This window comes from Prionailurus bengalensis, chromosome A1 (genome assembly GCF_016509475.1).
Source record: "Prionailurus bengalensis isolate Pbe53 chromosome A1, Fcat_Pben_1.1_paternal_pri, whole genome shotgun sequence".
Taxonomy (NCBI): domain Eukaryota; kingdom Metazoa; phylum Chordata; class Mammalia; order Carnivora; family Felidae; genus Prionailurus; species Prionailurus bengalensis.
In genome coordinates this window covers 1,812,640-1,825,064 of record NC_057343.1, presented here as the reverse complement: position 1 = coordinate 1,825,064, position 12,425 = coordinate 1,812,640, and the positions used below count along the sequence as shown (strand labels likewise).

Below are 12,425 nucleotides of genomic sequence, written 5' to 3'. Positions count from 1 at the left end.
TGATGGGACCCACTACATGTTCAGCAGTGGTGTGTGTGAGTTCCCATTGATCCATGTCTTCACCATCATAGTTTTGCCAAACTTGTAAGTATATGATACGGTCTTGATTTGCTTTCCCGGGTGCTGATAATATTGAACATCTTTATATAAATATATGATTCCCGTGGTTAGTCTTATGAAATGTTTGTTCAGTCCATTGCCCATTTCCCTATCAGGTTGTCTTTTTTCTTACTGCCTTTTTTTTTTTTTTTTTAATGTTTATTTATTTTTAAGAGAGAGATACAGAGTGCAAGCAGGGGAGGGGGGCAGAGAGAGAGAGAGAGAGAGAGAGAGAAACACAGAATCTGAAGCAGGCTCCAGGCTCTGAGCTGTCAGCACCCGACATGAGGCTCGAATTTACAAACTGCGAGATCATGACCTGAGCCAAAGTCAGACGCTTAACCGACTGAGCCACCCAGGTGCCCCTTTCTTACTCCTTTGTAGACATTTTTCATATATTCTGTACACTAATTTTTTTTGTCAGTTACTTGTTGCAGATTTATCCTCCTGGTTTTGTGGCTCTTCTTTTCACTTTATGGTACCTTTTTTCTTATTCCTAACTTGGGTTAATGTTAGATCTACAGAAAATTGCAAAGAGTACTTTTTACCTAATTTCTTCTATCATTACCATGTTATATTATCACGGTACATTTGTCAAAACTAAGAAATTAACATTAGATGCATTGTTATTAACTAAACATTTAGTCTTTATTTGGATTTCATCAAATTTCTACCAGTTATTTTTCCTTTCTGGGATCTAATCCTGGACACCATATTGCATGTAGACTTTATGGTATTGTTTGATGAACAAATGTTCTTCATCTTAGTGGAGTTGAACTTACTGTCATTTCTTTTATTAGGAGTGTCTCGTTGGCTCAGTCAGTAGAGTTTGTGGCTCTTGGTCTCGGGGTAGTAAGTTTGAGCCCCATGCTGGGTGTCGAGATTACTTAAAAAAAAAATGATTTGCATTATTAGTTCCTTGTTTCAGACACCTATCCTTCCTGTGTTTTCTTCTAAATGTTTTTAAAGTTTGCCTTTCATGATTTTACCATCTTAGAATTTAATTTTGAATATGGTATCAAATAAGGATTCAGTTTCCTTTTTGTTCTCATGGATAACAGATTTGTCCAGCAATATTTATTTATGTGTCTATTTTTCCCCCGTTTTATTGAGAAATAATTGACATACATTCCCTTGTAAGTTTAAGGTGTATAGCATGATGGTTTGATTTACATATATGTGAAATGGTTGCCACAATAGGTTTATTAGTTAATATCTGTCATCTCATATAGATACAATAAAAAGAAGACAATTTTCTCCTTGTGGTGAGAACTCTTCAGATCTCAAATAACTTTCCTGTATATCACACAGCAATGTTAACTGTAGTCATCACGTTGTACATTACTTCTCTAGTACTTATGTATCTTATAACTGAAAGTTTGTACGTTTTGACCACCTTCCTCTAACCATTTACACACACACACACACACACACACACACACACACACACACCCGCCGCCCCACATCTGCTAACCGCAAATCTGATATCTTTTTCTGAGTTTGGTGGGGTTTTGTTTTTTTGTGTTTTGTGGGTTTTTTGGTTCTGCATTTACATGAGATCATGTAGTATTCATCTTTTTCTGACTTATTTCACTTGGCATAGTACCTTCAGGGTCTATCCATGTTGTCACAAATGGTAGATTTTCCTCATTTTTTTTAAGTGGCTGGAAAATATTCCATTGTGTATCTATACCGTAATTTCTTTATTCATCTGTCGATGGACACGTAGGTTGTTTCCATGTCTTGTCTGTTATAAATAATGGTGCTATTAACATGGGGTTGCAGATTCTCTTTTTGAGTTTTTATTTCCTTTGGATATATTCCCAGAAGTAGAATTGCTGGATCATATGGTAATTCTATTAATTTTTTGAGGATTCTGTATACTGTTTTCCATAGTGGCTGTACCAATTTATGATCCCACCAACAGTGCATAAAAAGTTCTCTTTTCTCCTAATCCATGCCATCATTTATATCATTTATTATTTTTTTTTTAAAAAGCTTATCCATTTATTTTGAGAGTGAGAGCGCGTGTGGGAGGGGCAGAGAGAAAGAATCCCAAGCAGGCTCTAATGGAGTGAGATCTTTGCTCCAATTTTAACCTCTTTGTTGGTATATAGGAAACATCACAATGGGTTTTTTTTTGTTTGTTTTTAATATCTGGCCACCTTACCTAATAACTATTCTAATAGTTCTTTTTTTTTTTAATTTTTTTTTTCAACGTTTATTTATTTTTGGGACAGAGAGAGACAGAGCATGAACGGGGGAGGGGTAGAGAGAGAGGGAGACACAGAATCAGAAACAGGCTCCAGGCTCCGAGCCATCAGCCCAGAGCCCGACGCGGGGCTCGAACTCACGGACCGTGAGATCGCGACCTGGCTGAAGTCGGCCGCTTAACCGACTGCGCCACCCAGGCGCCCCAATAGTCCTAAGTTTAATCTCCTTGGATTTCTTTTTCTGAATATCACCTGCAAATAATCATCTTTTTTTTTTTTTTTTTTTTTTTTTCGCTTTTCTTTCCAGTTTTTTGCACTTACTCCTTTTCCTTGCTGTATCAGCTAGGCCCTCCAGGTGTTAAATAATAATTTTATTAGGACTGCCTAGTTTACTCTTAAGAATGTCACCATTTAGGGGTGCCTGGGAAGCCCAGTCAGTTAAGTGTTGGACTTTGGCTCAGGTCATGATCTCACAGTTCATGAGTTTGAGCCCTGTGTCAGGCTCTGTGCTGACAGCTGACAGCCTGGAGCCTGCTTCAGATTCTGTCTCTGGTTCTCTCTGCCCCTCCCCTGCTCACCCTATGTGTTTGTCTCTCTCTCTGTCTCAAATATAAACAAACATTAAATTTTTTTTTTAAGTTTTAAGTCATTTTGTGAAAAATTTACAAAAGAATGAAGGGGAAAATGAAAAGAATGTCATAAGATAATTTAATAAGGACTTAACATCTATGAAGTTCTCCCTACATATTCTTAAATATGCTGATTAGACCAGTCTGTTTTCATCATTCTTCACTTTTTCTAAAATCATTTAAAAGTGTATAGTAAGTACACAGTATTTTTATTCTAACAGGTCTCTTGACTACAGAGAAATGTTAATACGATTTTAATTTGAAAAATACGTGTTCCATGAAGTACTGAACAGCTAGTTTTCTTAAAAAGTAAACATTAATTTCTGTTTGCTTAAGCATTATTTAGATTAAGTTAGAAAGATTTTAGAAGGCTTAATAAAAAGCTTACACATTTTTACTGCAATGTTTTATTAATTTTAGAATGTGCTCAGTCAGCGAGATTATTGAATAATTGGGAACCTTTGCTAAAGGAAAAACTCATAAAACTATTTATATGTATAACCATGTAACTCTTGTTATAATTCCCATCTTCTTTCTCCAGCCATTTGTTTTATGAGTGTTCTTTCCTCTTAGCTTGATAAAGATGACATGGTGTACATGGAAGCCTATGACAAATTGCTGGAATCCTGGCTAACTTTGGTCCAAGACGACAAACATTTCCACAAAGGCTTTTTTACCCAACATGCAGTTCAAGTTTTCAATTCCTATATTCAGTGCCACCTCGCTGCTCCAGATGGCACGAGGAATTTGGTAAGCTTCAAGCTGGATTGTAAGTAAAAATGCATTTCATCATAGCTCTATTTCGTCTCATTTATCCTATTATACATTGCATAATACTAGAAATTTAGGGGGACCATCCTCAGAAGATTCGCGGAGAGCATAAGAGAGCAAAAGTAACCCTGTTGTCTAAATGAGTTCACATTGTGGGTGCTGCTTGGTAGTTACCCCGTTTCTCTTCAGTTTTCAGTTATCTGCCTATGTCTTCCTAGTTGTTGAGTGATACAAATGACTTCTTGCATATAAAGCTCCATGGATCTTAAAGATGTCAGATCTTTTCAGTGACAGAAGTTAAATTCTCAGGGGTGGGAGGTGGGTTGTGAATGCAGTTTGCTGTGTTCACATATGTGCACCATGGGGTGATACCTTCTATTTCTTGCTCTTCTGTGCCCCCCCCCCCCCCCCCCCGCCACCTCCTTCTTTTGGAATGACCAGCACTGTCATTCCAGCAGGCTCTAGACCACTGGGTTGGCTCCGTCCAGCTCTCCTCCTTGTGTGAAGTGCTGAAGTTATTTTACAGTGCAACAGAAATGCATGATTTGTTGCACAAAGGAGTGCAGCTCCTCACTCTTTATTTCTCTCATTGATAATAGACTGCCAATGGTGTGGCCTCTCGTGAGGAAGAAGAAATAAGTGAACTTCAAGAGGATGATCGAGACCAGTTTTCAGATCAACTAGCCAGTGTAGGAATGCTAGGAAGGATTGCTGCAGAACACTGTATACCTCTTCTGACAAGGTACACACAGTCCAAAGAAACCCCATGGAGCAAATACTCTCTATTCACAATTCCCTGGAGAGCACTTAAAGTGTTTAAAGACTTTAAACACCCCCACCCCGTATCCCAGCACACTGGAACAAACGGACAGAAACATACTCATGGTTGCATTCCTTGGCTTGTACATTTGGAGCCCAGGCACCACAGCATAGATGGCAGAGAGATTGTGGAAAACATGGTATGAGAATGATTTGACCCATGTCAATAAAAACTTGGAATGACCAGTTTTCGAATGCCTGTTGTAAGCCTTGATTGTTTGTAAAGCAATGTTTTAATTCTATGTCATAAAGAATAAATCACAATTCCTATACTGCTATGAGAACAGCTGTGTACTACAATAAATATTTTCATATATGTGCTTTTGTGCTAACATCTTAATTTATGTTGTCTCATAAATGGAAATTATGTATTCAGTTTGTTCTAGATCTTTGCGTATTGAACTTTATGAAACTTTGGGTTTTTTTCCCCCCTTTTTAGCCTATTAGAAGAAAGAGTAACGAGGCTCCACGGTCAGTTACAGCGGCATCAGCAGCAGTTACTTGCTTCACCTGGTTCGAGCACTCTAGACAACAAAATGCTTGATGATCTGTATGAAGATATTCACTGGCTTATTTTAGTTACAGGTTGGTTGGTTGTTTCCTTCTGAAGTGTAATCGCCAACTGAGCAGTTTAAAGTTCTTATGTGTTAGAAGAAGCTTCATATGTTAAAAATAAGTTCCGTACGTAGTGTTGGATGAAATTTGAATACAGATGCTGTATATCACAGAGCTAGGGATGCATTTTGTAAAAATATTGGCTGACATGCATATTTAGTGTCTGTTGCATACCAAATGTCTTATGTGGAATTCATTGCAGCCCAGTGACTTAGTACTGTTGTCAGGTTTCATTATTGTTACTATCCTCATCTCGCAAATGAAGAAGCTGAAAGAGAGAGTTTTAAGAACGTAGCCTGTGGTCACACTGCTATTAATTTCCGGAGCCAGAATGCAAATCTAGGCAGTCTGACTTGTAGGGTCTTCTTTTATAACCATACTGTCAATGTTTCTGTGTTTTTAATAATCAAGAAAAAAAAAATCTTAATTTTGGAAAAGGCACTCCCAAATATTGCCTTTGATATAGATAATAGAATTCCTGTTAATTTTACAGAATATAGTACTAAAAGTTATTAAAAGATAGTAGATTAAAAAGCCTACCTATCAGTATGAATTATAAAATTGGTGAATAAAATATTTGTCCTTTGTATTTTGAGAGTTAATTATCTGAGAAATAGTTTCTACTCATCAAACTTGAAATTAACATTAACATTTATAATTTACTTTTACATCAACTTAATATGTATGTAAATCAGATAAAACTGAGAACATTTATAGTGCAATTTGATAAATGTAGATTTGTTAAGTGTTCGTTTTTAATTTTTTTTAAACTGAAGGCTACCTCTTAGCTGATGATACTCAGGGAGAGACTCCGCTAATACCTCCAGAAATAATGGAATATTCCATTAAGCATTCATCTGAAGTTGACATTAATACAACACTTCAAATTTTGGGATCTCCAGGAGAAAAGGCTTCTTCCATCCCAGGGTACAACAGAACAGATTCTGTGATTAGGTAATATGAACTCTATAGCTGTGCTCTTGTAATTGATAATGTTTTAAGTAAATTCTGAGTTGATGGGTAGATGACTCCTGTGTTGGCCACATTGTAAATCTGATACGTGAAAGAAAATAAAACTTGGAGAAGCCTTGAAATAAACAAGGATGGCAAGTACTCGGTATATTTAAGCAGTGCCACTCTGGTGAGAATTGACAGCTATATCCTGTACTGAGGAAAACACTTGTCAAATTATTCTGGATACAGTGTAAGTTTGAAGGGACATGTCCCTTGGCCATCAGAAAGCAGTGCTGATGTGGCGCAGGTGCCCTAAATGAGTGAATCAAAGTCTGTGAGCCTCCTAGACACCAGGTGAACATTGGCAAGTTTTTATTGTTCATAAAGCTAAAACTACATTTCAGTGGCTTTCTGAAGGAAAACTATGATTCTTACCTTATAAAACTGAAGTATTTGTTCTGAATATGTGAAACTTGAGTGTCCTGTCAGGTAAAGTTAGAAGACAATGGTGTGCCTCAAATGAGAATTCACTTTGATCTTCCTAGGAGTAGTGGCAAAATTTTCATCAATTCTTAATGGTGAAATTAAGGAAGGATAAACCTAGACCGAATATCCTCCTACAAGTGGATTTAAAACCAACATTTGAAATTTCAGTATCTTTAAAGTTAAGTTGCAGGCAGATACACCAATAATGAAATAACACTGGTTTTTGTCAATTGCAGAATCAGTAACTCAAGCAGGGTGCTATCCCCTTCATCTTTTTAATTTAATTCAAAAATACATGGATATCATTTATACCTGTGCAGTAGAAAACAGGATTTTTTTTTTTTTAATGAACTATCAAGGAAATGTTTAGGAATTTATTTCCTTTATTGTTTTATTTTCTTGTTTGAAATAAAATACCAATGCTCTATTTTTGCAAAATTTTTATCTCTTCTTTTGGGGATTACTATAGGCGCTAGGTTAATTGCTTGTGAAAATCATTGCTTTTGCTTTGGTTTGATTCATGGTGAATGTTAATTTCAAAGGCAGCTCATTTCAGAGGGCTGTCATATTATATTCTTTGTCATATTTCTTGCCTGGGCAGTACCATCAGGTATGCTTTCCTTGTATTTTCAGTGCTTTTTCAATTTTTGCCAGTCTAAGGTATCAGTGTGGGAGCAAAATATTTTTGTATCTGAGAGCACAGACTATGGAGGGTTGGAAAACAAACCAAAAACAAAAAAAAACAAAACAAAAAAACACCCTATTTTTTTTTTAAGTCCAAAGAATTAATGTGAAATTGAAAGGCATATGAGAGAAACATTCCTTGTTTGTAAAAAAGTTCACATTTCTTGAAGAATTTATCCTGTGACAGATAATTAATTGAGTACCAGGTACTGTTGTAGGCATTTGGGATACATCAGTGAGCAAAGCAGACAAAAATCATTCCCCCTTTAAAGCTCCTTGTAGGAGAAAGATAATGAATGGATGAGAGGAAGGAAGGAAGGAAGGAAGGAAGGAAGGAAGGAAGGAAGGAAGGAGGGAGGGAGGAAGGAAGGAAGGAAGGAAGGAAGGAAGGAAGGAAGGAAAAATAGTGTTAGAAGACTACGTGCTCTAGATAAGAAACTGAACAGGGTGAGGGGATTTGGAGCACAGATTCGGGGACTGTGTGTAATTTTAAGTAGTGTAATCAGTAACAGACTTCATTTGGAAGGTGACTTGTCAGCAAAGACTTGAGGTTGGTGAGGGAGGCCGTGAAGGCCTGGGGAAGAGTATTCCAGGCAGAGCGAACAGGGAATGCTAAGGCCCTGTGGCACGTCTGGCATATTCAGGCAATAGTAAGAACTGCCATTGTGGGTTGAGCAGAACGAGGTGGAATTTTGTCAGGAGATCAAGATAGAAGGGAAAACAGAGGGATATCAGATCAAGGCTTTAGCCTTTGCTCTGAATGAAGGAGGGTGCTGTCGTAAGGTTTGAGCAGAACTGTGCAAAAAGATTCCTCTGCTGCACTGAGAGTAAACTAGGAGGACAAAAATGGAAGCAGGGAGACCAATGAAGAGGCTAGTTGTAGTAATCCAAGAGAAAGATGACAGTGGTCTGAATCAGAGTGATAATAGCAGATGTGAGAAACTAACAAGCTCTGACTCATTTTGCAGACTTTTGGTTTATGAATGCAAAGGTAATTCAAGATTAATTTGTAGAGTATGGGAAACTGTGGGTGCTGTCTGAAATAGGAAGTATGTTTAGATACCATACTTAAGAAATTAAAGTAGGACTAGAAATTGGAAATATCGGGGGGCCTGGGTGACTCGGTCGGTTAGGCATCCAACTTCGGCTCAGGTCATGATCTCACGGTCCGTGGGTTCAGGCCCCACATCGGGCTCTGTGCTCACAGCTCGGAGCCCGGAGCCCGCTTCGGATTCTGTGTCTCCCTCTCTCTCTCTGCCCCTCCCCTGCTCACACTCTGTCTCTCTGTCTCTCAAAAATGAATAAATATTAAAAAAAAAAAAAAAAAAGAAATTGGAATTATCAACAATTAAAAAATGTTTTGTATGTAACATGTGTGTGTCAACTACACTTTAATTACAAAAATGTTTTGAGTTGTTCCCTCACCTCCCCTGTATGCCAGGATCTGAGGATGCAACAGGAGTCTGATAAGAGGGATAGAGGAGCGCCTGGGTTTACCTAACCTGTTGGCAGGGGAAGGATCAGGGGGTGCTTTGGAGAGATTTATTTATTTAGGCAGATAGTTGAGGGATGCGTAGGAGTTTGCAACATGCAGCAAAAGGTGAAGAGGATTCCAGGCAGCGGCAACAGCAGAGGCCGAGGCCTGGGAGGAGAGCATGGCCTAAAGCAAGAGGAAGTGTGGTGTGGCTCACGTGTGAACGCGGAGGGGAGAGACGTTTCCGGAGGTGGAGAAGTAGGGTTGGCGTTGGGGATCGGGCGACTGAGGTAGGAGTGAAAGTGGTGAAGAACGTCGGAAACGGGCAGGTGGACCGGCCAGACGGTAGTAGCAGGATTGTACCGTGGAAGGTGGGTTCAAAGGGCGACCAGGCAGGTGAGGAAGCGTTTCCACTGGTAAAAGTGGGGGTGGAAAGAGGCAGGTGGCTGTGAGAGGTTCTGTCGGAGGCGGCCCCGTGGGATTTTGCTCGCCCGACGGGCTGTGGCAGTGAGGCCGCAGGAGCCCGCGCTGCTTTACGTTGCTCCTGCTTTGCCAGAGAAAGGCAAGGCTCTTGCTCGTTCTGAGTCTTCACGTAACGGAGAGGCAGGTGCGTCAAAGCGTGCGGTGCCAGATAAAGCGACGGTTCCGAATTGAGTGTGTGGTGTCGGGAGTGAGTGACCGAGTAGCGGGTGACACGGACTTTACAGGTCGGGAGCTTTTCAGCCCTTCGCATTACGGGACTCAAGAAATCAAATTGTCAGCTAAGAGATGATTAAAAATAGTTTTTGATAGTAGATCTTCGTGATGTTTTGCATAAAACTAGGTTCAGATAATTGAGGAACCCTGCTATTTTAAAACTGCTTTTTCCATTTATGTGAATAGGTTTTCTCAGTGTTTCTATAAAAATGAAAAAGGAATCAAATCAAATTATGCTCAACTCTGTCTCATTCTAAGAATAAGGAATTTATATATATATATATATTTTTTTTCATGGCTGCTAATTTTTTTAAAATAACTTATTTTTTAATTAGCCATTTTTTTTCACAGATGCATGAACTGATTTGGAAAAACAAAATACTGGTACATTAATCTCATTCACAAATGCATAGAATTTTAGTTCTATGTTTAATAAATTTTTTTAACTTTCTTAAATGTTTATATTTTTGTGAGAAAGAGAGACAGAAGGAGCGTGAGCAGGGGAGGGGCAGAGAGAGAGAGAGGGAGACGCAGACTCTCAAGTAACGTCCAGGCTCTGAGCTGTCAGCACAGCCTGACGCAGGGCTCGAAATCACAAACTGCGAGATCATGACCCGAGCCCAAGTCAGACATTTAACTGACCGAGCCACCGAGGCACCCCTATGTTTAATAATTTAAATTTGTGTTATACTTCACTCAATTGTATACTAATAAGTCCAAAACACATTTTAGAACCAAGTCTTACGGTCACTGGGAATTTTTTAAAATGACTTTTCAATAACTAGACATTTGTTTCAGAGATGGATGTGGTATGATCAATAAAAATGACTATAAAAATGTATTACAGTAAGATAACCTGCGGGGAAAAGAAATAAAAATTTAAGGAGAAAAAGAATGTATTACGTTTCCAACTGTTAAAGAAAAACTTGTTTTTCAAATGGATGATGGTGGGTACCAAAACACTGATAATTAAATTCCTGTGCACAAATTTAGAAAGTTACTGTAATTATTTAATTCAAATTCTGTTAGGCTGCAGATTATATCATTTGAAACTATTCTTACGGGAAAAATCTGATACATTAACTTAAATGTAATGTGAGGTCCTGGAGTATTTTCGTTCATATCCACCCTAAAATAATTTTTGAAAATTTGAGCACTGGTAGGTAGTATAGGGAGTAGGTGTTATATAGGCAAAAGGGATGTTCTGGGGGTAGAAACTTAAAAACCTGTGCGGTTCAAGGGGAGAAATTATTTCAAAAGGATAGGGCGATAAATAGTATCTAGTACTTTCGAGATACACAGTTGGACAAAGAACTGAAATGTAAGATTTCATTACAGGGAGATACTTTTAGTCATCTTGAGAACAGTAAAGAGAAGTAGCAGAAGCCAAGGTTCAGGTGATTAGGGTCCCGGTCTTGGCAGGACATCTATAAAATGATGCTAAGATGGATCCTTTCAATGGCATCCTCAGCCTCTTTGCCTTTTAGCTCAAGTCAAGCTACATATGGATCACTTCGGAGTCTCTTCTCTCCTACTCCCACCCCCGGAACAAGACTTTCTAACTTCTCTGCGTATCATGCCGTTATTAGCACCACACAGCCGTATGAATTATGTAGTGTAGGAGAGGACAGTATGCACGCTTACGTGGATAATTTTTTTAGCAAGACTTGCATTTTAAAATACCAGTAAGGGGGCGCCTGGGTGGCGCAGTCGGTTAAGCATCCGACTTCAGCCAGGTCACGATCTCGCGGTCCAGGAGTTCGAGCCCCGCGTCAGGCTCTGGGCTGATGGCTCAGAGCCTGGAGCCTGTTTCCGATTCTGTGTCTCCCTCTCTCTCTGCCCCTCCCCCGTTCATGCTCTGTCTCTCTCTGTCCCAAAAATAAATAAACGTTGAAAAAAAAATACCACTAAGAATCAAGTTTGTTAGGAAGTATATAGGACTGTCCAATTTAGAGGCAAGATTTAATGTTCAGAGCATTCTGGGTAAGTCAGTTACCAGACCCTCCACCATAAAATAACAAATGTATCAAAATAAACAGTGCTAACCGTGGAGTGAAGTAGTGACGAAGGGCTGCAGAATGTAGCCTTTACTCTGAACTTTTACTTGTACGTATCTGTCCATTTCGAATGTGAAAAATCTCTGTGGATGGTAATGCTGAGACTTCCACAGACGGATGTCTCTACCCATGACTGAGTCTTGTTTCCTGCTTCTGAAGGGTCAGCAATGAACGGGGACTTTCATCCCGCTGATGAAAATTTCAAGTTATAGGCTGGCCTAAATTCAGAGAGTTGAAAACAGAACAAAAAGGACTTTTCAGAAACAAATATTATTAGACGGCCAAATAAATGGAAGAATAAACGACTTCTTTTTTATGCCTACAGGCTATTATCTGCTGTTCTCAGAGTTTCAGAGGTTGAATCTCGAGCAATAAGAGCAGACCTCACTCACCTCCTAAGCCCTCAAATGGGCAAAGACATTGTTTGGTTCCTAAAACGCTGGGCAAAGACTTACCTCCTGGTGGATGAGAAACTATACGATCAGGTCAGAATATAAAACTGGCTTTGTTTGGATTTATGAATTCGACACTTGTGGAAATGAGAATATTTTTCTTGGTGATTTTCTCATCGAGATGTAACTAAGAGCTGAACATCTTCCACATTGAAGAGAACTGTATGAACGATGTACGATTTTAATAACTTTCCTTAGAGCACATCGTTTGATTCAGCTTATTTTGACCATATTAATTTATAGATTACTAGTGGGAATGGATTAATTTACGTTCTTTGTGTTTGGTATGAACACCATGTTAGTGTGTTAATGAGAGTAAAGTTAACTCACATTGGAAGATGTCCGTGGATTGAGGAGGTTTTATTTTGGACTCCCAGAAATGAATGCGTTTATAAAATTGATGCGAAGTAAACGGTACTCCAGATTTAGATGCTAACTTCAGTTTGATTTTTCTGTGCACTTCTTTTTGAGCTGAT

The 12,425-nt window shown here is 38.8% G+C and overlaps 1 protein-coding gene across 4 annotated transcripts in view; it reads left to right on the top strand.

The window, feature by feature from the left end:
- The window catches only part of XPO4 (exportin 4), a 116,726-nt gene that overhangs the window by 85,858 nt on the left and 18,443 nt on the right, over positions 1–12,425 (top strand). For all 4 annotated transcript variants that reach the window (XM_043574879.1, XM_043574907.1, XM_043574889.1 and 1 more), the window contains 5 exons: positions 3,515–3,691; positions 4,312–4,454; positions 4,971–5,116; positions 5,923–6,100; positions 11,823–11,982. In XM_043574879.1, the coding sequence (XP_043430814.1) occupies positions 3,515–3,691; positions 4,312–4,454; positions 4,971–5,116; positions 5,923–6,100; positions 11,823–11,982 (804 nt within the window). The remainder of the gene's footprint in view (positions 1–3,514; positions 3,692–4,311; positions 4,455–4,970; positions 5,117–5,922; positions 6,101–11,822; positions 11,983–12,425) is intronic.